The sequence below is a fragment of the Monodelphis domestica genome, chromosome 1 (assembly GCF_027887165.1).
Source record: "Monodelphis domestica isolate mMonDom1 chromosome 1, mMonDom1.pri, whole genome shotgun sequence".
In the NCBI taxonomy this organism is placed as follows: domain Eukaryota; kingdom Metazoa; phylum Chordata; class Mammalia; order Didelphimorphia; family Didelphidae; genus Monodelphis; species Monodelphis domestica.
The window spans coordinates 439,255,274-439,279,341 of record NC_077227.1 but is presented as its reverse complement, the minus strand read 5'-3'; the positions used below and the strand labels follow the sequence as shown (position 1 = coordinate 439,279,341).

The following is a 24,068-nucleotide window of genomic DNA, read 5'->3' as shown; positions in this document are numbered from 1 at the left end:
TAAGCAGTTCCTGATTCAAATTGAAAAAAAGAATTTCCTTTCAGGAAGTTCTTTATTCAAATTAATTCACAGAATCAGACAAAGAAAGTTAAGTCAGATGCTTAACTCTAGGAGTCTTTTGCTTGTTCTCAAATTTGGTTTTATCCAGCATTGTTCAAGTAAGTAGGTTTTACCTGAGGGATTTTGAAATCTGTATACAGAGATTTTTTTTATGGTATTTGACCCATATAATTAACCATACACTTCTCCCCATGCCTTGCCCCCTCCCCCACTATTCAAGGCACAGAGTTCTGGTCCTTTAGTCAGTGATTTAAAAAAAAAACAGTGTCTACATGGTCCTTCCTGGCTGCTGTTCTGTGAGGCACAAGGAGACTTCAAAACCTTTTCAGAGGGATTAACAAGCCTGCCAAGGAATTGGATTGAATGTTATGATCCTCTCACCCTTTCCCCTCTACCCCAGATCTAGTCAGCAACTGCATACTCATTTTCTTCTGTCTCATTGTTTGTTCTGACTCATTATCTCGCTCCTGTCTGGTTTTTCTGCCCTTTGTATCAGGCATCTTCCCCCTCTTCTGTATAACATCCAGCTGGAGGCTAGTCTAACTATCAATAGCATCTCCTTGTCACCAGTGTCATCTGGGCAGGAGCTCAGTGGGTGCAGGGTCTCACCTTTTGCTGAGGACTCTACAGCCATCCTTGGAAAGTCAAACATTCTATCAGAGCTGTCAGACTTGTCAGGTCTCATTCTATGAGGCTAGATCAGAACTGGACATCTGCATGTGTGTGAGATACTCTATTTCAAGTTCTGAAGATTTGGGCACACTTAGGAGCTAAGGCACAGAAAAACACTTTGAAAAGTATAAGGTGATACATGATTTTAAGAGATTTTAATATTCTCATCTTTGTTCATAGGAGAAAATGAAGGTTACAGCTTAAAATTTTTTTAAAAGTTCTTTCAGGGGGAAGTTGGATAGCTCAGTAGGTTGAGAGTCAGGCCTAGAGATAGGAGGTCCTGGATTCAAATTTGGCCTCAGTCATTTCCTATGTGACTCTGTGCAAGTCACTTAACCCCCATTGCCTAGCCCTTACCACTCTTTTGCCTTGAAACCAATACATAGTATTGATTTTAAGGTGGAAGGTAAGGTTAAAAAAAAAACACTTTCAATTAACCAACTACTTTCAATCAACTAACCAACTAACCAGTTGATATTTATGAAGCATCTACTATGTGCCAGACACTAGTAAATACTCCTCTGCAGTATAACACATACACACACATATAAATTCATAGATTTACAACTAGAAAGAACCTTAGAATTTATTTAACCCAGTTTCCTCATTTTACAGTTGAAGAAACTGAGGCCCAGGTAAAGTAAAGAGTCATATAGGTAAAAAGTCATAGTTTGAATTTGGGGTGTCTTGACTCTTAAACTAGGACTCTTGACACTAATCTATACTGCCTTTTTCTATGTGAATCTCCTCTGATTTGGTAGCAGCCTGGGATCCAGATGGCCAATAATGGGGGAACCCATGGTGGGCACAAATAATCCAATTTGCTTAAGGCATATCTGTATTTTTGGCATTTGACTATGTAGATGCCAAAAACGAGTGACTTTTAGAAAAAGCAGTAGAAATAGCATCTGCATGAACTCTATCTGTAGGTAGGAAGTAGAGATCAAGGCCATAACCCAGGGGTCATGTCCTCCTCCATCAGGGAGCATATCTCTTCCCCTCCTTCCTCAGAACCTTGACTCACTCACTGCTCAATGGCCAGAGAACATCTTGTGGCTTGTGTCAGGCTAGAGATTGTGTATATGTGTGCTTGAGAAGAGGAGGGGGGAAGTTCACCTGCTTCCTCTTCAAAGATCGGAACTGAGTCATGCATGGTGGGTGAAGCTTGAGTAAAACACATTTCTCTTCATTTCCTCTCCAGCCCTAGCTTCTGAGAATGCAGAAGCCATGTCTGTTCTCACCCAAATTAGGCAAGTAGGCCAGTGATAGCATGGTTTCTATCTTCTCTCTGTGTCTCTCTCCCCCTTCCTCTCTCTCTTTGTATCTCTGTCTCTGTCTCTCTCCTCTCTCTGTCTCTCTTTCTTTGTCTCTCTCTGTCTCTCTCTACCTCCCTTTCTCTCCCTTTTTCACTCTCTCTCACTAATTCTCTCCCTCTTTCTCTTTTTCTCCCTTTGTCTCCCTCCCTCTCTCTTTATCCCCCCCAACAAATATATTGACTTATTTAACCCCTCTAAAATTTTTACATGTCAACAAGAATTTAGATAACTCCCAAGTGACAAAGCTACCCTAACTTCAAGATATTTAAAACCATCTCTCATGAGCTCCCACGGATATGTTTACACTTACTAGTGTTAGGGTCCTGGTTGTTGCCCACCACCAGGGAAGACCAGTAAACAGTACAATCAGGCAAAAGGGTCATTATTGAGCTGGTGCGCACCAGGGGAGCTCAGCACAGGAGTTCCAACTGTAGCTCGCGAATGTAGAGGTTTAAATACCCATCAGCATGTATGACCCGTAAGTCCTTATCTGGTACATACTATTGTTGGAACCTTGGCATGTTTATGTTTTCTGCTGGGGGTCTGCTTGACCCCTAACCTAAGTTCTTATCTGGTACATACTGCTACTGGGACCTTGACATGTTTATATATGCTTATGGATGTTCTGTTGGGGGTCTGCTCAGGTTTCCCTCACTAGTTAGCTGGAGGACATAATTCAAATCAAAGGCCTTTAAGAATATATCAGTCAGTCACACATTTTTTAAAGTGACTACTATGCTACCTGCTGGAGATACTAAGGAAAGTGAAAGACAGTCCCTGTCCTCAAGGAGCTCACAATCTAAAGAGAGAGTCACTGAACAACAAGCGACATACAGGTTAATATGGAAATAATCATCAGAGGGAAGGCACTAGAATTTGGGGAATCTGGGAAAGGCTTCCTGGAGAAGATGAGATTTTAGCTGAGAAATGAAGAAAGTAAGGAAAATTAGGAGACAGAGATGAGGAGGGAGGTTATTCCAGGTATGAGGGTCAACCAGTGAAAATTCTCAGAGTCAAGAGGTAGGGTAAGAAAGTAACAGTGTTCTCCCATGGACACTTTCTTCCACAGGTATAAATCCCATCAGCCCCCAGAGTAGCCTTGTAAGGAATAACATGACTTGAACACCCAAGTGGAAAAGCAGCTCCAAGGGGGAAAGTCTGGTCAAAGAGCTGTTGATGACCATCTTGCTGATCCCACTGTGTCTTTTATGGTTTGAGGACTCTGCCAGGTGTGCAGAGATCAACCCGTACATGTGGATATGGCATGTAGTGTCTGCCAGCTATTGCTCCCTGCTGGTCTCTAGTGGTTGCTGCTCAGCATTGCTCTGCCAAGCTCTGGGCCATGGAAGGCCACTTCTCCTTGAGCTGTTCTCTTGTCTGCTTTCTACCCTGTTGGCTTAAAGCACAGAGGCTTTTATTTATTTATTTATTTGTTTGTTTGTTTTGGCTATAGCTCTTTTAGAAAGCAAAACATCAATATATCCATTTATTGGACTAAACTTCGTGGCCTTTCTCCCATAACAAAGGGTACATAGGTCTCTTTCAAGAGAGCCTTGGCCAAAATAGGAATTTCCTTCCTCCAGGAAAATTCGTTGATCTAGTTACCAAGTTCTTTAGAGCATATATTAGTCTTAGAGAACTAGTTCATTGCTTTCACGTCCCATTTTTTTCCTCTCTAAGGGGAAGTTAACTCCTATCAAAATCCTCACTCTTGTTTAGGGTTAGAAATACCTTGGGGCTCCCTCCTTAATTTCTGATTTGGGATCGTGTACCCCCAAACCTAGCTAGGACTAGTACTATACCTGGTGTCAAGAGGACCTATGTTAAAATCCTGCCTCAAGACACTTATTACCTGTGTAACTCCAGGCAAGTCCCTTAATCTTTGTTTGTTTCCTCAATTATAAAATGGGGCTGAAACTACCGTATAAGTCACAGGATTATAAGGACAGCTAAGTGGTACAGGGAATAGAATACTGGGCTTGGAATCAGGAAGACTCACCTTCACAAGTTCAAATCTGACCTCAGATTCTTCCTTGCTATGTGACCTTGGGCAAGCCACTTAACCCTGTTTGCCTCCATTTCCTCATCTATAACATGAGCTGAAGAAGAAAATGGCAAATTTGCCATAAAAATCCCAAATGGGGTCACAAAGAATCAGACACAACTAAACAACAGCCCAGGGTTATTATGCCTTGCATGTAGTAGATACTTAATAAATACTTGTTTCCTTCCTTCCTTCTTTCCTTTCTCCCTCTCTCCCTCCCTTCCTTTCCTCCTTCCCTCCTTCCCTCCTTCCCTCCTTCCTTCCTTCCTTCCTTCCTTCCTTCCTTCCTTCCTTCCTTCCTTCCTTCCTTCCTTCCTTCCTTCCTTCCTTCCTTCCTTCCTTCTTTCCTTCCTTCTTTCCTTCCTTCCTTCCTTCCTTCCTTCCTTCCTTCCTTCCTTCCTTCCTTCCTTCCTTCCTTCCTTCCTTCCTTCCTTCCTTCTTTCCTTCCTTCTTTCCTTCCTTCCTTCCTTCCTTCCTTCCTTCCTTCCTTCTTTCCTTCCTTCTTTCCTTCCTTCCTTCCTTCCTTCCTTCCTTCCTTCCTTCCTTCCTTCCTTCCTTCCTTCCTTCCTTCCTTCCTTCCTTCCTTCCTTCCTTCCTTCTTTCCTTCCTTCTTTCCTTCCTTCCTTCCTTCCTTCCTTCCTTCCTTCCTTCCTTCCTTCCTTCCTTCCTTCCTTCCTTCCTTCCTTCTTTCCTTCCTTCCCTCCCCTCATCCCTTCCTTCCTTCCTTCCTTCCCTCCCCTCATCCCTTCCTTCCTTCCTTCTTTCCTTCCTTCCCTCCCCTCATCCCTTCCTTCCTTCCTTCCTTCCCTCCCCTCATCCCTTCCTTGCTTCCTTTCAACCTCATTTCAAGAGACTATGCCGGGAATGTCACAGTACTTTCTAGGTCTCACCCCATGTAGCTTTTTGGGAATTATTTAAAAGAAGTTGAGTAGGCACTTAAAAGCTAGGGCCAGAGGGTCATTTCCTTTCTAGCTGCATTCTGACCTTTTAATATGTTTTTTTTTGTAGCCCATTAAAAATAATTTAATTTAAATTAAAAAAAAAAACTTTTCCAGGCATTAAGCCCACTCTACATTTTGACAAGTTGGAAACCCACCCCCTGGTAGAATAAGCTGTCAGTATGGGTAAGAAAGCATTTGCTGCTGCCCCCAGGGAGCTCACCTCCCACTTTCAAAAGAAATCTCTAAGAAAGTGAGGTTTGCTCTACAGAATTTTGCTTTACAGCCAACTTGTTTCAAATTCATCTGTTCTTTATGTCACAGGATACCTGAGGTGTAAATTAGTTCTTTCTAGAACATAACTGGTTCCCAAAGATCCTTTCCCAGATTGAAATGTTAGCGAACTGGCTGTGGCTGATAGTCTTGGCAATGAAAATCCAAATGGGGAGTCTGCAGAGCCTGAGGTATTTGGGGGTGGGGGCGGGGAGTGGGATCCAAGAGGAAAAATAGCTCTTTGATAGAATATGGAGAGTAGGGATAGTTTCATTTTTTTTTATTTTTGTCTTTCCATCCCCCCAGCATCTAGTGCATTAACCAAGGCAGAGTAGTTATTTAATGAATGCTTGATGATTGACTATTTGATGGATGTAATATAGTAGAAAAAGCACTAGAGTTGGAATCAGAAGACAGTAGATTTAAATCTTGATTCCCTTATAATATATACATACATACTAGCTGCAAAGCCTCTGAGAAATTACTTTCTATCTTTGAATGTCTTTTAGCATGAAACTACTAGCCTTACTAGGTTGTTTTGAGTAAAACACTTTTTGTGCTTTTAAAACCCTTACTTTCTGTCTTAGAATCAGTAGTATTGGGGGTTGCTGGGTAACTCAGTGGATTGAGAGCCAGGCCCAGAGATGAGAAGTCCTGGGTTCAAATTTAGCTTCAGATACTTCCTAGCTGTGTGACCTTGGGCAAGTCACTTGACCCCCATTGCCTAGCCCTTACCACTCTTCTGCCTTGGAACCAATATATAGTACTGATTCCAAGATGGAATTTAAGGGTTTTTAACAACAACAACAAAAAAGAATCAATAGTATTGATTCCAAGACAGAAGAAAGGTAAGGGCTGGCAATTGGAGTTAAGGGTTATGTAGCTTAGAAGTTTCTGAATTCAGATTTTAACCCAGGATCTCCATCTGGTGAACTACTTAGCTGCCCTTAATAAAACACATTGTAATCCTTAAATTGCTGTATAAACATGAATTATTAGGTTACTTTTTACTATGAATTTAACAAGCATCAACCTTTCATAACAAATATCATACAAAGAACACAGAGGATTCCATGTAAAACTGAATTTCTATTATATACAGTTTTTAATTAATTATGTAAGGGAGGGTCCCAGTTTTGAGTGACATCCTATGCTGGAACACCCTCTATTATGTTTAGTGTGGTCGTACCAGAACTACTTCCCTGTATCCCTTTCTGAACTTCATTCTGCTCTTCATATTTTAAAATTCTTTATTGATGTTTTTTCTTCCTTTTTTCTGCATTACTATCATTACTCACCCACTCCTACCACAGTCCCTCCCATCTCCCCCACAAAACTTTTGTGTGTAAGTGTAGTCTAGAAAAACAAATTTGCACATTGACAGTGACTGAAAATATATCTCATGCTTAACTTCTAGTCCATCATCTCTGCCAAGGCAGGAAGCATGCCTTATCATTTTTGAGCCATCATGGGCCATTGCATTGATCACAGAGCTTAAGTCTTTCAAAGTTATTTTCTTTTACATTCTTGAAATCATTGTATAAGTTGTTCTGCTGACCTCATTCCTAAAAAATTCATGCAAATTTTTCCAGGCTGAATTAGTCTCTTTTGTCATTTCTTATGGCACAATAATTTTGTGTTACTTTTATGTGCCATAATTTGCTTAGCCATTATGAAATGCATGGCTATCCACTTTGTTTCCAGTTCTTTGCTATACCAAGAAGTGTTGCTAAAGATATTTTGGTACATGTGGGTCCTTTCCTTCTGTCTTTAACCATTTTGGTGCATATGCCTAGTAGTGCTATTGTTGGTTCAAAGGTATACACAATTTAGTTATTTTGGGGTGGAGGGGAAATTTCATCCCAAAATGATTTCCAGAATGATTGGACCAACCCACAGATCCATCAAGAGTGAAGCCAATTCTCCTGCAAGATTAGTGTGCCTGTCCTCTCACATTCTTCCTCCAATCAACATTTTCCTTTTTTATCTACTTTGCCTATAATGTTACTTCTTATTTCAGTCATTTAATATCTCTATGATCTCATCAATGTGGGTACTTCCTCCAGCTGTGCTAATTGTGACCCATCCTCAGCTCTCTATCCTCCATAACTCTTGTTCATATTTCCCTATAAATTCTTCATTATTGGGGGCAGGGGAGAAGGGAAGGAGCCCTCAATTGCAAGGAGACCATTCTTCAGGTCTCTTAGCATTACATGGGTACCATTTGTACTGACCTATCCTTGTGTCAGCCCTTGTTCTTGCTAAGTAACCTGCATATACTTTTTTCCAATCATATGTGTTCTGTATACTATCTTTTACATAACTTCTTGCATCACTGGCAACAGGTTGCAGTCTATTTACACCCACTATATATCTCCTTTTTACCCTCTCCATCTCCAGCATTTTTTATCTTTCAGAGACTGAGGTATTCCATGATTCACATCTATCATCAGAAAAAAATATTGGTATTAAAAAGTTGATTTTATTTCATAGAGCATCTTGGGATTATTGAAAGCATTTTGTAATTTCCCAAATGCAATCTAGCCTGTTTCTTCTCTTCAGTTTTGGTCCTAGCTAATTACCCGTCTGCAGTGTCTTTCCACGATATATATCCTGATGGACTAATTCTATGGATAGTCCATCCAACTGCATATCATAATCTGGACAATAGGCATTCTTCACCCTCTTGTTTTTTTCTGAATCCATTAAAGTACCTCTGGAGCACATTTAAAAAGGCTCTGGAGTGTATTGGGGTCTGATGCAATTAGCACAATACCAGTTCCAATTATCTCCTCTATGCAGATGTCTCCCAGTCCTGTATATCCAACCCTAGTCTCTCTCCTGACCTCTAGACCCAGTTGACCAGCTGCTTGCCATACAAGTCCAACTAGAAGTCTTGTAAGCACCTAAAATTCTGTGTCCAAGATCATAAAGGCTATATTATTATTATTATTATCTTCCCATACCTAAACTCACCCCCATCCACCACCATTTTCAGTCACCTGGGTTCAAAAACTTAGAGTGATTCTCTAGTGTTCCTTGCCCACCTTATACAATCATTATCTTTTCCCCTGCATTTTCTCTTCTAAATTTCCCATTTTCTGTTGTTGTTCAGTCATTTCAGTTGTGTCTGACTCTTCAGGACCTCGTTTTGGGCAAATACTGGAGTGGTTTGCTATTTCTTTCTCCAGTTTATTTTACAGATGAAACTGAGGCAAATAGTTTTAAGTGACTTGCCCAGGGTCACATAGCTAGTATGTTTTTAAGGCTGGATTTGGACTCATATAGATGAGTATTCTTGATTTCACACCCAGCACTCTATCCCTTTCCCTTCCTACCCAGCTTCTAATCTTGGCATGATCACCAACTCCTCATTCTCCCAAATACCATATATCCACATTCCTTCACTTGCATCTGAGTCCTCCTTGTCCATACAGCTTCTGCCTTAGATCAAGACCTCCCTACCACTCCCCTAGATTATTGCAGTGGTCACACATTTCTCACATTTCCATCCATCCTCCACTCTGCTGTAAAAGTAATTTTCATTAAGCACAGATCTGTCTATATCACTTGGTCAACTCTAAAGGCTCTCTATGGTCTCTAGAAACTCTTCTGTTTGACTTTCAAAACCATACCCAACCTTTCTTTCCAGCCTCATTAGATTTTATTCACCTTCCTATCCTCTGGGATCCAACCAAATTGACCTCCACTCTCCATTTCTCACACATAACATTCAGTCTCTCATATCTGGTCCTTTGCTCTGCCCCCTCACATGTCAGAGATGTGCTATTTGTCCACCTTTGCCTCACAGAGTCCCCTTTTTCCCCCTTTAAGTTACAGGTTAAACACCATCTTCTACATGAAAGCTTTCCTTTATCCCCTCAACTGGTAGTGCCCCATCCCTAACTACCTCATATTTAAATGGAAATGAAGAATAACTTCTAAATGTTCATCTCCAGAGAATGAACTGAGAAGTAGAAACATGAAAGAGATAATCTTTATATTTTGCCAGATCATGCCTTCTATGGTATGAAGGAGGGGCCAAATAAATAAATAAATAGAAAGATAAATAAATAACTATATAAAGACCCCAAAAAATGGATGACTGTGATAGGATGTCCCCTCTGGTCTCCTTACTGATTTCCCTGACTTCCACCTTCTACAGAAAGTCTTCCTTAACGCCTTTTATTTTGAGCGCTTTCACTCTGTTAACAGTTTCCATTTCTATAGCTTATTTTGTGTATATAAATATATATTTCTTTTTTCATATTGCCTCTTTCATAAAATAGTAAGCTCCTTGAAGGCAGGAATTGTTTTTTGCCTCTTTTTGTATTGCTAGCACTTAGTACAGTGCCTGGCACATAGCAGATGACTATTAAATGTTTTTGATTGATCATAGGTCAAGGACTTTAAGGGTATACAACAGTATCAGGTTAAAATAGTTAACTATAATATTAAGATTGCAAAGGGAGAAAAGCGAGGCCTGAGCAGGGGTGATGGACAGGGAAATCCAGTAGTGACTGGAGACTGAAGTGAGGATGGGTAATAGATTTGGGAGAAGTTCTGGATGGTGGGAGTATGCATTTGTGTGTGCTGAGATCAAGGATATGCTCCGCCTTTTGTGTGTGCCTGAGATATAATAAAGGTGCAGTTTATAGGCATTAGGGAGGTGGACAAACTGGGGAATCAAGGTATTTGGAAGAACATCCACATGTATATTGAAAGCCCTAAGCATAAGGTTGGAAACTGGGATGTGATTAAGATCATGAGCTTGGAGCTAAACATCTTAAAACTGAGACTGAATGACCTGTGCGCCAGTAGGTAACTGCCACCTGGATCTTGCCTGGGGAATTTAGTTGGAAAGAGTGAACCTCAATGCAGGAGAGGTTATTGAAAGATGGCTGCAGGGGATGGATCTGGAAGTCTCAGAAGGAGCTAAGAGTTTCTTTTCTATTTCCACGTGATTCAGTGTGTTGTGGGGGAGGAGAATCAGATAAGTTGAACTCAGTATTGGGAGAGGGTGACCAAACATTCAGTGTTCTTGGGAGGAGCCAAGTTTCCTTGATGGCAAAAAGATGGAAGGAGCTATGTGGAAGAAAGCTGATCCCAAGGGAGGTTTGTTAATTATGAAATGGAATTGCAGAGAATATAATGGGAGGGGATAGGGACAAGTAGGGGTAGGGGTGAGGTAGATGAGGGTGAGGAATCAGGATGTGTTATCAGGGGGAAAGGGCTGTTTTCCTGGGCAGCCTTCACCTTCCCCCTGATACCCACCCTAATCCCAGCAGCAAGAAAGGGTATGTTCTGAGGGGAATAGGGTGGAAGAGGGAAACCCACTTGGGTCAGTCCCAGTGGTCTAGTGACAGTGACTGGTCTGGTGGTTGTATGTGAATCTGCAGGTTTGGTGGGACTGTGGATATCATAGAGACCATAGATCCCACTGAAATACCGTATAAATAAATACTGATATTTGAAGGATTGTTAAACAGTTATTATCTCTGTGGCTTCATCTATCAAGAAATCTTGTATGAGCTTAATTTATGAGGGGAAACATCATACTGGAGGAGTGCCTATAAGACTAGATTTTTTTTTTACCAAGTTAAATGCTTTTTAAAGATTAACAAACAAGAAACAGTACTTTTGTTTTCTGTGCATCATTGGTGAACAGTGTAACCTTTCTGTGAATTGCAAAAGTGTAAAGATGTGGTCTGCTGGAGAAAATGGTATGAAAGCCTCTCTGTTTCCTTCTCATATTTTCCTCACTGGTACCTTCAATATGTGTGTATATTGTTCTTATAAAGGTTTTATAGAGAAGAAGAGTAGGTATACTTTAAAAGTGATTGTACTCTCTCTGAGATTTTTAAACAGAATGATATCATCTATGATTTTTCTTCCAATCATTTATCATCTTTTCTCTCAGCTATATTGAGGGTTTCTCAACCCCCCTCAAACAAGGTACCTTCAGCATATATGATTGGCCAAGTTGTTCTTCCTTTCTTTGGTGGCACTTCCTAATACAACACATTGGGGCCTGAAATGTTGCTGTTCCAAAGTGGTGGTACCATTTCCCTCAATGAAGACAATAGTTTATTATAAAAATGTTGACAGATATTCCATTTTTCATGTGTCTGTTCTCTAGTCCTTCTAGTTATATCCTTAAATGCTCTTAGGATGATCTGGCCTAATTAGGTCTCATCACAAGCTTTCTGCAATTTCCTTTTTCTTTCCACCATTACTTGATGTTTTATGATGTAATACAATGAATAAAAAGTTGAGAACAAATAGTCCTTGCTCTTTAAGTGTACAAAGGATATATCTGAAATGGTCCAGAATAGGGCTAAAAGTAAAGCCTTATACTTCTGAAGTTGATATTTTTTAACCCACATACAAGATGGAGGAGGCATCATTAGAAAGAAATTAATCTGAAAAATGATAGGACATTGAGTGAACCAAAAGCAAAATATAAGTCGATGGGATGTGTGGCCACCAGAAGGAAGAAAAAATGCTTGTGCCATCTTGGACTGCATGAAGAAAAACATTGTGTCCAAGACTAGAGAGATTATATTCACCGTGTACCCTGCCTTGGCCAGATCTCAGATGGAGCATAATGTTCTGGGTGGAAGGTAGGACATTGATAACAGTGAGGATCTCCCACCTCTCTCATGCCCTTGCTGCTTCTTTTTTCTACCCTCTCTGTCTCTATTGCATCAGCTCCAGTGTGTTCAGTTACCATCTCCATGAAGATGACTCTCAGCTGTCAATATCCAGCCCTAGACCAGCCCTCTTCTAGACTCTAGCTATGCCTGATTCATCCTGTATTCTACGACTTTGGGGCATCTCCTACCAAATGTCTCATAGGTATTTCAAACACTCCATGGCCAGAAGAGAATTTAGCATATTTTCTTTCAAATCCACTCTCCTCCTCCAAACTTCATTATTTCTATTGATCACTGTCCTTGTCACCTGGTTTTGGAAAGCTTAGCCTATTCTTCAGTTCTCAATAACAATGACAACACTTTAAAGTTTGTTTTATCTTCACAATACTTTGTGAGGTAGGTGCTATATTTATCTCCACTTTACAGGTGAAGAAACTGAGGCTGAAAGGTTAAGAGCCTTGCCCAGAATCATATAGCATCTAAGTGCCAGAGGCAGGATTTGCATTCAGGTGTTCTTGACTCCAAGCCCAAACCTCTATTCACTACACCACCTAGCTGCCTCATATCTAATATGATGGCAAATATATTGTTTAGTGTGTTCATAGAGCTATTATATGTTGATTTTTTTCTTTTTAGAAACCCTTACCTTCTGTCTTGGAATCAATACTGTGTATTGGCTCCAAGGCAGAAGAGCGGTAAGGGCTAGGCAATGGGGATCAAGTGACTTGTCCAGGGTCACACAGTGAGGAAGTGTCTGAGGCCAGTTTTGAACCAGGACCTCCCATCTCTAGGCCTGGATATCAATCCACTGAGCCACCCAGCTGCCCCCTATTTGTTGATTTTTAAAAAGCATTTGATTTAGTAGATCAAAATACAGAATTGAAAGCATTCCTAACAAGGTTTCTTCCATATCAAGTTTCTCCTTCCAGAGCATCTTTATTACTATCCTTCTCTCCAATCTCACTACCACCATTCTAGTTCAGTCCCCAATCACCCCTCTCCTGAATTGTTCCAATAGCCCCCCAATTGGATGTCCAGTTTTGAATCTCTCCTATTTCAAATCCATGCTTCCCACAGCTGCCAAAATAATTTTCCTAAAAACTCAAATCAGAGCATGGCAAAGTCTTGTTCAAGTGCATCTTCAGTGGTGTCCTAAATTCCTCATCTTGCTGTTAAAATATTTCTCAGTTTACCTGAGCATACCTTTCTAGGCTTATTGTACATGACTCCCTTCCACACACTCGATATTCCAGCCATACTGGTCTGTACTGTTCTCCAGATGTGACATGTCATCTTCTACTTCTACTTCTACTTCTACTTCATCCTTTCACCGATTGCTCTCCCCCTTTGCAGTATACTCCCTCCTCTCCTTTTGCCTCTTGGAATCCAACTCAATGCCCCCTCCTAGAGGAAGGCAATGTTGATTCCAAAGACACTGGTGCTTGCTCCCTCTTCAAATTTTTCAGCATATGCTTAGATGTTTACATGTTGTCCCCTCTCCCTCTACAAACATTTACAACTGGGAGAATGCCTGCTCTTAGCACAAGGCCTTGTGCACAGTAAGTACTTTATAAATGCTTGGCAAATTAGATGAATTAGAATCTCCAGAAGAGGGCAGCCAGGATGGTGAAGAACTTCAAGATTGGAGGAACTGGAGATGTTTAACTTGGAGAAAAGAACAATGAGGAAGGGAATGTGTGGGAAGAAAAGGGGAGGAAATAGGCTGGTTGCCTTCAAGTAACCAATGGGCTATCATGTTGAAGAAGAATAACTTTGTCCTGTTTGATCCAGAAGGACAGAACCAGGAGCAGAGTACATAAAGTTGACTCCTGTTGAGCTTTTAGTCCAGGTAAAGCTTTCTGTCTTTTTTCAGATGGATTGCTTTCTAACCATTCCTCTTCTGTCTTGTGCTTGGGTTCAGAAATATCAGCTTCACAAAAGTAAATCTTTACATTTAGCTCACTTAATTTAATCCCAAATATCTCCCCATGACATGTCAAGGGCAATGACTGTGTATGTGTGTGTGTCTTCTACTTATTACTAATTGTATTACCTCATAAAGCAGCAAATAAAGGTGAAGGGGAAAAATGAGTTTGCAGAAAGCTTGTCATAAGATCCAATTAGGCCAAATCACCCTAAGAAGAGATACATGAAAAACAGAATAGATCTGTCAGAAAGGTGGATTTAGGCTTGATGGAAAGAAAAGCTTCCCTAACAATTAAGGCTATCCAAATACTTAATGAACTGTCTTAGAAGGTAGTGAATCCCTTCTTGTGCAAAAGCTGGATCACCACCTTTTATAAGTAGGATTCTTTTTCAGATATAGATTAGACCAATTGTCCTTTAAAAAAAAAAGCACATTTATAATTTTTTAACATTCATTTGAAAAAAAATTTAAGTTCCAAATTCCCTCCTTCCCCATCTATTGAGAAGGCAAACATTGTGATATCAATTATACATATGAAATCATGCAAAACATTTATGTTAACCATATTGCAAAAATAAAGTAAAATAATTATGCTTCAGTCTGCACTCAGACTCCATCACTTCTCTCTCTAGAAGTGAATAACATTTTTCATCATGAATCCTATGGATCAAAATCTATTATTGGTCAGAGCAGCTAAGTTATTCACAGTTGATGATCATTATAATATTGCTGTTACTATGTATGATATTCTGTTTCTGTTCATTTCATTTCACAAAAGTTTATGTAAGTCTTCCCAGGTTTGTTTGTTTTTTCTGAAACCATCCAAAGAAAAATAACAGAATTCATTTGGAAGAACAAAGGGTCAAGAATATCAAAGAAATCAATGAAAAAATGTGAAGGAAGGTTATTTCTTATAGCACAACAGTATTTCATCAAAATCCTACAACAGCATGTGTTCAGCCATTTCCCAACTGGTGGGCATTCTCTTCAATTTCCAATTCTTTGCCACCACAAAAGGAGTTGCTATGAATATTTTTTTGTGTATAAAATATATATATACATATATGTAACTTTCCCTTTTCTTTGATATCTTTGGGATTCAGATCCAGTAGTAGTATTGCTAAGTCAAAGGATATGCATAATTTTATAGCCCTTGGCACTTAACTTCAAATTGTGATCAAGAATGTTTGGACTAGTTCACAACTCTATCAGCAGCACAGTTAGGCCCCAGTTTTTCCATATCCCATCTAGCATCTGTTATTTTACTTTTCCATCATGTTAGCCAATCTGAAAGGTATAAGATGTTACTTGAGAATTGTTTTGATTTGCACTTTTTTAGTCAGTATTGATTTAGAGCATTCTTTTCATGTGAATATTGATGGTTTTGATTGCTTCTCCTGAAATCATTTGACCATTTATCAGCTGGGGAATGATTCTTAGTTTTGTAAATTTAGCTCAGTTCCCTATATATTTGGAAAATGAGGTCTGTATTAGAGAAACTTACTATAAAATTTTTCTTCCCAATTTCCTGTTTTCCTTCTAATTTTGGCTGCATTAATTTTGTTTGTAAAAAAAAAAAAGCTTTTAATTTTCATCCATTTTACTTCCCATGATTCTCTCCATCTCTTGTTTGGTCATTAACACTTCCTTTATCCATAGATCTGACAAGCACATTTTTCCATGTACCCTTTATTTATTTATGATATCACCCTTTATATTGAAATAATTTATCCATGTCAACCTTATTTTGGTATATACAGTATGAAATGTTGATCTATATCTAATTTCTGCCAAACTGCTTTCTAAGCAATTTTTGTCAAATGGCAAGTTCTTACCCCTCAAAGCTTGAATCTTGGACTAGATTATTAAGGTCATTTTCTACTGTGTATTGTGTACCTAATCTAGTTCACTGACCCACCACTCTTTCTTAGTTGGTGCCAGATTGTTTTGGTGAGTACCATTTTGTAATAGAGTTTTAAATCTGGTACTGCTAGTGCCATCTTCCTTCATTTTTTTTCATTGATTTCCTTGATATGCTTGACCTCTTGTTAATCCATATTAATTTTGCTATAATTTTTTTCTGTCTATAAAATAATTCTTTCTTTGGTAGTTTGACTGATATATGGCACTGAAAGCATAAATTAATTTAGATACAATTATCATTTTTGTTATATTGCCTTGGTTTACCTATGAACAATAAATATTTCTCTAGATGTTAAAATCTTTATTTGTCTAAAATGTATTTTGTAATTATATCCATAGAGTTCCTGGGTTTGTCTTGGCAGGCAGACTCCCAATAATTTTATATTGGCTATAGTTATCTTAAATGGAATTTCTCTATCTCTTGCTGCTGGACTTTGTTGGTAATATAGAAATGCTCACGATTTATGTGAGTTTATTTTATATCCTGCAACTTTGCTAAAGTTGATAATCATTTCAATTGTATGGCTTTTGGTGTCTTTTGTCATTCTGCATCTCCAACATTGAAGGGGATACATTCAGCCAACAAGAATTTATACCCCTCCCCCATACCAAAGTGGGGATATTAGAATCCACCTTGCTCCCTATTGCCCCTTCCAGACTCTCTTTTCCACTACCACTCAATAACTCTTCTCCTAGGCAGTCCATACAATCTATATTTATCACCATTCAATGTCGACTATGTGCCAGGCACAGAGGATACCAAAAAAAAAATGGCCAAAAAAAATTGATCTCTTCCCTCAAGGAGCTCACATTCTAATGGACAAGATAACATGAAAATAAACCATATGCATTCAAATACCTGTATAAAGTGTATACAGAAGAAGAGGGCATTAATGCCACATGGGATTTATAATCTTGTTGGAAAGACAAACCTAACTCACATGAAACGGTTAAATATATGCTGAATGAGGAAGTGAACGAATGAATGAATCAATCAATCAATCAACTTGGGTATCATTCTTGCTTCCACACTTTTACATCATTGTGTTCTCTACCTTGCATAAAGATTTGACAGTAGGTGCTTAATAAGTAACTGATGAATGTATTAGGTGCCTCCTGGGGAGTCATATGGTACCACCGTGCCAGCATTATTTATAGAAAGCATCCTGAAAGTGGTAGCTCAAAACGTCATGCTGGTACCTAATACCTGACACATGATAGGTATTCAATAAATGCTTGTTGAACCCATGGGTTGATTGCATTGAGCCTGTCAAGGGACCTAGATTATTCTTGCAATACTGACTCACTTTTTTCTCATTTTTCCCACCCTATGCCTAGTGAGGATTGAGAAGATGGTGGACCATCTGGTGAATACTGAGATCAACAGCCAGAGAATCGCAGCTGTGGAGAGTTGTTTTGGCACCTCGGGGCAGCCATTGGCATTACCAGGTCGGGTGCTCCTTGGTGAGGGCATCCTAACTAAAGAGTGCCGCAAAAAAGCCAAGCCCCGAATCTTCTTCCTCTTCAATGATATTCTGGTCTATGGCAGCATCGTGATCAACAAGCGCAAGTATAGCAGCCAGCACATCATCCCCCTGGAGGAGGTGACACTGGAGACCCTCCCAGACACCTGGCACGCCAAGAATCGCTGGATGATCAAGACATCCAAGAAATCCTTTGTGGTGTCAGCCGCCTCCCTGACTGAGCGTGAAGAGTGGATCCGCCACATTGAGGAGTGTGTGAGGCGCCAGCTGCGGGCCACAGGACGCCCCCCTACCACGGAGCATGCTGCGCCCTGGATACCAGACAAAGCCACGGACATCTGCATGCGCTGCACCCAGACCAAGTTCTCCGCCCTCACCCGCCGCCATCACTGCCGAAAGTGCGGCTTCGTAGTCTGTGGTGACTGCTCGCGGGAACGTTTCCTTATGCCCCGCCTCTCTCCCAAGCCCCTTCGGGTCTGTGGTCTTTGCTATCGGGAGCTGGCCGCCGAGAAGCAGAAAGAAGAGGAGGGGGAAGAGGAATTGGAAGGGCAGACGCAACCCCAGCAGGACCTTGCTCACTCCCCCGGAACAACCTATGGTGTATCCAGTGGGGAGGATGAAAGCGACAAGTCAGATGAGGACAAGGATGGGGGCTCCTCTGGTTCCTGGCCTATGGGGCTGGAGTTCTATGCCACTGGGGTTAAATGGTCATCCTTCCACAGCTAACCTTTGCCCAAAAACCATTTGGGGACTAGTTTAAAGGGGACATGACTACCCTGAAGAGTTTCTTTCCCCCCCCCAAACATATGCAGTCTGGTTGTCTCCATTTGTTCAGCCTTCCTTGGTGAGGACTTGGAAATTGGATGCCATAAGACAGGTTAAAATAGATTCTAAATTCATCCACAGAGCCCCATTGTGTTGCTTGAGAGGCAAGGAGTGAGCAATGGATAAAAAAAAGGCCATATTCTTAATACTCTTGGCACTCCCCGTGCCCATCCTTTAAGAGTTTTGCTCCTTTTAATCAAGATCTTCACAGTTGGATAGGAAAACCAGGGTGTGTTGGGAGATCCCCACCCCTGCCACCTGGGTCTGGCTGAAGCCTCAGCCTCTCATCCAGCTGAGCCAGTGGAGCATTATGCAAAAGACTTTCAGAACCTCTGGCTGAGGAAGGCTCAGAGGAGACCATGAAGGAGAGCAAGTATCTGCATCTACATCCAAGAGAACCAACTGTCCCAAAAACAACCCAGTTCTGTTTAGGCTCCTACTGTAGATCTCAGCATTGGTTACTTAGGTTCCTGATTCCTTCAGTCTGAGTTCTCTGCCTCCCCCAGCAATGTCACTGCTGCAAGGGTTGCTTCTTAGTGTGTAGGAACTGATGGGAAATATTTCCTCCTGCCCAGGGACCATGTTGGAAGGGCCCCAAGAACCTTAGTGATACATGAATCCAGATGCCCATAGATTTCAGAGATACTACTTGATTAGAAAACCAATAACCTAAAGACACCTTGGTCCATCCTTGGGTGTACATCTGAACCTGATGATGGTCTCTCCAGCCCTAAAAGTAATATTGCACTAGAAAAAAATCTTATTATTTATAAAAGGGTAGGGGTAGCCCTATGGCATCTTGGAGGAGCTGAGAGGGAAGCAGGATTAATTTTGCCCATGACTGTGGTACTTCCTAAATGTTCTATCAACCCAAATGTACAAAATTCACAATAATCATACTGAATCTCATACCTCCATCCAAGTTTCATCTTTTCCTTCCATAATATACCACCAGTCTGGGGTGGATGGTATAGGGGAGAGGTGGGAAGAAGGGGGAGTGAGAAGGAAAGGGCCAAGAGTGGGGGCCACGTGTACTAAAAAAGGCATGATAGGGAGGGAGATGCTTATAAGGCATTGACGCAAATGTAGAGACATACTTGTCAGTTGAACCAGAAATCTGTTTTCCTTGGCTTGTCTCCTTTGAAGGAAAGATCTCCATCCCTTTCCTAAGCTCAGCAAGTACTGTTCTCCTGGCTGAATTCGGTAAAACTGTCTTATTTGGTTTAAACTGTCAAATTGATGAGTTGAAAGAAGGAAAATTTCTCAGCATCGTTTTCAGCTGAATGCTATTTTATTTTAAAAACCATACTTTGATATATTCTCTTGGCTTGGAAGAAATAGTCTCAAAGGTCCTGGAATGGATGTTTCTGGCCATTTAGTTTTGGGAATCTTACCCCTGTTCTTTCCCTCTTGTCTACATTGGCTCAGACAAATAACTGGTCTTGCCCAAGGGTGGAGAAGGCACAGGGAAGACAACCCTGTCTAACCACCACCACCACAATCTCCCCTTGCTATAAGTGAAACCAGGTCCCCCTGGGTGAGTGGGGAGATGAATGAAATTTCACCTTTATAGATTCATTCTTTGGGTTAAGCATTGTCCTCTTCCTCTTAAAAACTGAGCTATTGGAGCAGCTAGGTGACTGAATAGATAGAGAGCCAGACTTGAAGATGTGAGATCCTTCATTCAAATTTGGCCTCAGACACTAGCTATGTGACCCTGAGCAAGTCACTTAACCCCCATGGCCTAGGCCTTACCACTCTTTAGCCTTTGAATCAATACTTAGTATTGATTCTAAGATGTAAAACAGTGATTCAAAAAGAAATCAGCTATCCTTGAGAGGAATGAAATATTTAGTCCCCAAAAGCTCAGTGTGAATGAGTTAATAAGATTGCTTTTCTCCTTGGCTACAAAGGGAATGAATCTTAATTTAAAAATAATTTAAGGGGGTCTCAGAAGAAGGGTAAAGAAAAACAGACATAAAATTGAGGCAACTGTTGTCTTTAACATTCCTCACACTCTCACCATTTGAGAGCCTATTGGGGGCTTAATCTTTGTTAAGGATCCTCTTTAGGTCTCTTTTTCTTTTAACATGGATTATCTCTCTTGTCTAGATTGGTAGTTCTAACTAGCCTGGATGGTTTATTATTGGGACAGTGAGCAGAGGAGGGGAGAGAAGGCATAAAGAAGGGGATTGGACAAATGCGACATGGCCCAGGGATTGCTTCATCACCTTTAAAAAAAAATAAAAAGGCAACAGTTCTCAAAGCTTTTTTTTTCTCTTCCCTCCCTTAGAAATACAGCATTAAGTCCTTTCCCTTATAGCCTGAGGTCAAAGTGGAACTTGTCCCCAACCTCCAACATGTGACTTTTGAGGAAATATCTTGTCCTGGGGACCCCAATATGCCTTTTCCTCAGAACCAAGTCCAGTGCTTCCCCCAGAGTAACTAGGGCCTCAAGTGTGAGTGGGAAGTTTCTGTGGTAACAGCTGCCTCAGCAACTTCTTTCAGGAGCCAAATTCCATTTGGGACTCAAAAACCTCCAAATGGGGATAAAGGTTTCAGGGTTTGGGAAACTCACAAGACAGAGGGCCTGGTTTGGCAAACAAATAAGGCCTGTGGGTTGGATGGCGTTCCACATGGCTCCACAGATAGCCACTTGGACTCCCTATCCAGCTATATTTCACTCTCCTTCTGTTTCTCTCTCTTTTTCTTTCCATCTCTCTCTTTTTTTTCCTATCCCCCTTCCCCAGCTCTCTCCCCTTCTCCTCTCTTGTCCCAAAACTGTGGACCACCATGACTGCTCTGGGTCTTCCTACTACTACTCTCTCTTGGTTCTTCCCCTACCTGCCTAGCTGCTCCTCAGTCTCTTTAGAGTTTAGATGGATCTTTCTTCACGTCCTGCTCTCTAATTGTGGATGTGCTCTAAGACTCTACCCTGAGCCCCTTCTCCCTATAGCCTCCCTCTGGGTGATTAGTAAGTCTCATTCACTATCTCTATATGGATGATTCCCAGATTAATATATACAGGCTTAGTGTTTCTCCTAAACTCCCATTAAACACCTCAACTTCAACCTATACAAAATAGAACTCATTTTCTTCCCCCTCTCCCCAAACTCATCCCGTTTCCTAATTTCTCTAATTTCCTTAAGAGCAGCACTGTCCTCCTTGGTAGTGTCTTAGTGTGCAAAAAGCAGTAATATAATAAATCCAAAAAGATATATTAGCGCCAGGCTGAAGGGGTTTAAATGGCAAGCAAAGGAGTTTCTATATTTAATCCTAGAGATAACAGGGAGCCACTGCAGTTCATTGAGTAAGGAAGTGGCATGGTTCACATATGCTCTTTGGCAGTCATGTGAAGGATGGGTTGTAAATGCTTCCAAAGAGGAGAACAATTAGGCAAGGAAACCATTTAGGAGACCACTGCAGTTATCCAGAAGAGAGGTGATAAGGGTTGTATGAGTGGAGGGAAGGTAATAGGAGTGAGGTTTAACAAGTAAAATTGACAAGACTTGACACTGATTGGATGTGTGGGTTAAACAAGAGTGAGGAATCAGGAATGATGCTGAAGTTAGGACCCTGAAAAAAAATGGTGATGGTTCCCTGAAAAGAAATCTAAATGTTAAGAAGAGGGAAAGAGATAACGAGTTCTTTTGGACATGTTAATTTTGAAATACCTATGGAACTCCAATCGTAAATATTATTAGCCAGGGAGTATAAAAAGACTAGAGCTTAGGAGAAAGAACTAGGGTTGCCTATATAGATCCGAGAATCACCTTTTTAGTGATGAGAATTAAACTTTTAGAAGCTGAAAATCACCTAGAACGGGAGTTGTTGACCTGGTGTCTATGGTTTGTGTGTGTGTCATACATAATGAAGTTTCAATGTAACCGGGTTCCTTTGTAATCCCACGTATTTTATTTTGTGTATCTGAAAACATTCTGAGAAGGGATCCTTCAGCTTTGTAAGATTGCCAAAGGAGTCACAAAAGAGAAACCCTGATCCAAAGATAGAGACAACCCTGGACAGTCTTGGGTTGCCCCCACATTTAGAGGGCAGGCTATAGATGATCAGGCAAAGAAACCAGAAAATCAAGAGAGACTTGTGCAATTAAAAACTCAGGAGAGGGAGAAGATAGGTAGCTTGGTGGACAAAGAGTGAGTGGATATGGAGGCTTAGAGATGGGAAGTCCTGGGTTCATATCTGGTCTCAGACATTTCCTAACTGGGTGACCCCTAATGCCCATTGCCTAGTCCTTACTGTTCTTCTACCTTGAAACCAATACTCAAAATTGATTCTAAGAAGGTAGGTAAAAGTTTAAACAAAACAAAAAACAAAAAACAACTCAGGAGAGTATCCAAGAAGAGGGTTCATTGACTTGTCAAATATTTCTGTTTCTACATCTTGTTAGTTCTGCCTCCACAGCATCTCTCCATCTCTGTTCCCTTCTCTCCATTCTTGTGGTCAGGTCCTTGGTAAGTCCCTAATTGCCCCTAACCTAGACAATTGCAATAGCCAACCCACCACTATTCTGAACTCCCCTCAACTGCTGAAGTGCCATTCCTGAAGTGTATAATGTGCCAATTTCCTAACTCTGCTTCCAAAGAGTAGAGGGGGCTCCCTATTGCCCCTAGGATAAAATACAAACTCCTCTGCTTGGCAATTAAAGCCCTTTGCACTGTGACTCCAGACTGCCTTCACAGTCTTATTATGCATGACTCCCATTTCATAAACTTTAGATTCCAGCCCAAACTGTCACCTGGTTATCTCCTACACAGTTCCCCTTCTCTATCCCTTTGTATATACTGTCCCCATGTTTGGAGGCCATTCCAACTCTTAGGACACTAAGTCTTCATGAAAGTTCAGCTCAGATGCTACCTCAAACACAAGACCTTTTCTAATCCCCCAACCCCAAGGACCTCTTCCCTGCCAAAGTTCCCTTAACTTTTGTACGTATTTGATATTTTCAAACAATTTCACCTTTTGTATTACAACTAGATTATAATTATTGTATTACAGATACATATTTTGTGTTTATAAAATATCTATTTGTGTTGTTTCCTCCAAAAGCCAAGCCTCCCTTGAAGGCAAGGACTCTTTGGGTTTTGTATTGTATCTCATGTGCCTGGCATGTAGTAAGTCCTTGAGAAATAGGTGTTGATCTCACTCTTTTCCCTCTTCTAGGCTCTTCTCTCCCTTCCTTTCCCTTTCCCTCTGTTATTCTTTTTTTCTCCTCTTTCCTCTTACCTCTTGTCACATTTCTTCTTCCCTCCTCCTTTCCCTAGGATGAAATGGATAAGTGTGATGGTACTTACCATTCTGCTACCCCTAATAATTGTACACTGTGGTTGATAAAGTCACTCCCTGTATCCTCCCCCTACCCAGGGTTGGAAATAGCCTCAAGGAAGGAATTCTGTTGTACTGACCCTTGCTCTGAAGAATGACCAATAATTCTCCTGGAGAGAGGTACTCCAGAATTTAGGGAGGCCAATGTAGGCAGACTTTCTTTTATGCTATAGGGATGCATAAAGTTATCTCTGAATTTTGTTGAACTGAGTTTTGTTGAACTCTTTGACAAATCACTACTGCATACACTTGTAAAGCAAAGACCACTCCCCACGCCATACACCAACCTCATTTATCTTAAAGCAAATTCCATAAGAAAAAGTCTATATATAAATTAAATGGGACCTACCTCTATTTTGTGTTATTGTTGTTCTGCTAGAGATGGGGAAAGGTCTAGATTTACTGATTAATTGCATCTCTCCTTACTCATGGTCCCAGGGTCCCTGGGATGGAGCAGAAGGTCTCATTGCCATCCCCAAAAGCTGACTTGCTCTACCTGAAAGTCTAAAGGACCAACTTTTCCCTTGGCACCTTGAAGTTGCCCATGGTTAGAAAGGACAGCTGGGAGACAACAGGAGAAAGATTGTAGGTCTGGAGCTAGAAGGGA

General features: G+C 40.8%; 1 protein-coding gene across 2 annotated transcripts in view; it reads left to right on the top strand.

Moving 5' to 3' along the window:
- The window catches only part of PLEKHF1 (pleckstrin homology and FYVE domain containing 1), a 33,416-nt gene extending 9,601 nt beyond the window's left edge, over window positions 1–23,815 (top strand). Inside the window, exons 1-2 of one of the 2 annotated variants that reach the window (XM_007474801.3) lie at window positions 9,445–10,418; window positions 17,148–23,815. In XM_007474801.3, the coding sequence (XP_007474863.1) occupies window positions 10,379–10,418; window positions 17,148–18,019 (912 nt within the window). In that variant the 5' untranslated portion in view covers window positions 9,445–10,378 and the 3' untranslated portion in view covers window positions 18,020–23,815. Of the gene's footprint in view, window positions 1–9,444; window positions 10,419–17,147 lie in introns of those variants that run through there. The other variant, XM_007474802.3, reaches the window with a different exon arrangement.
- The last annotated feature ends 253 nt before the right edge of the window (window positions 23,816–24,068 follow it).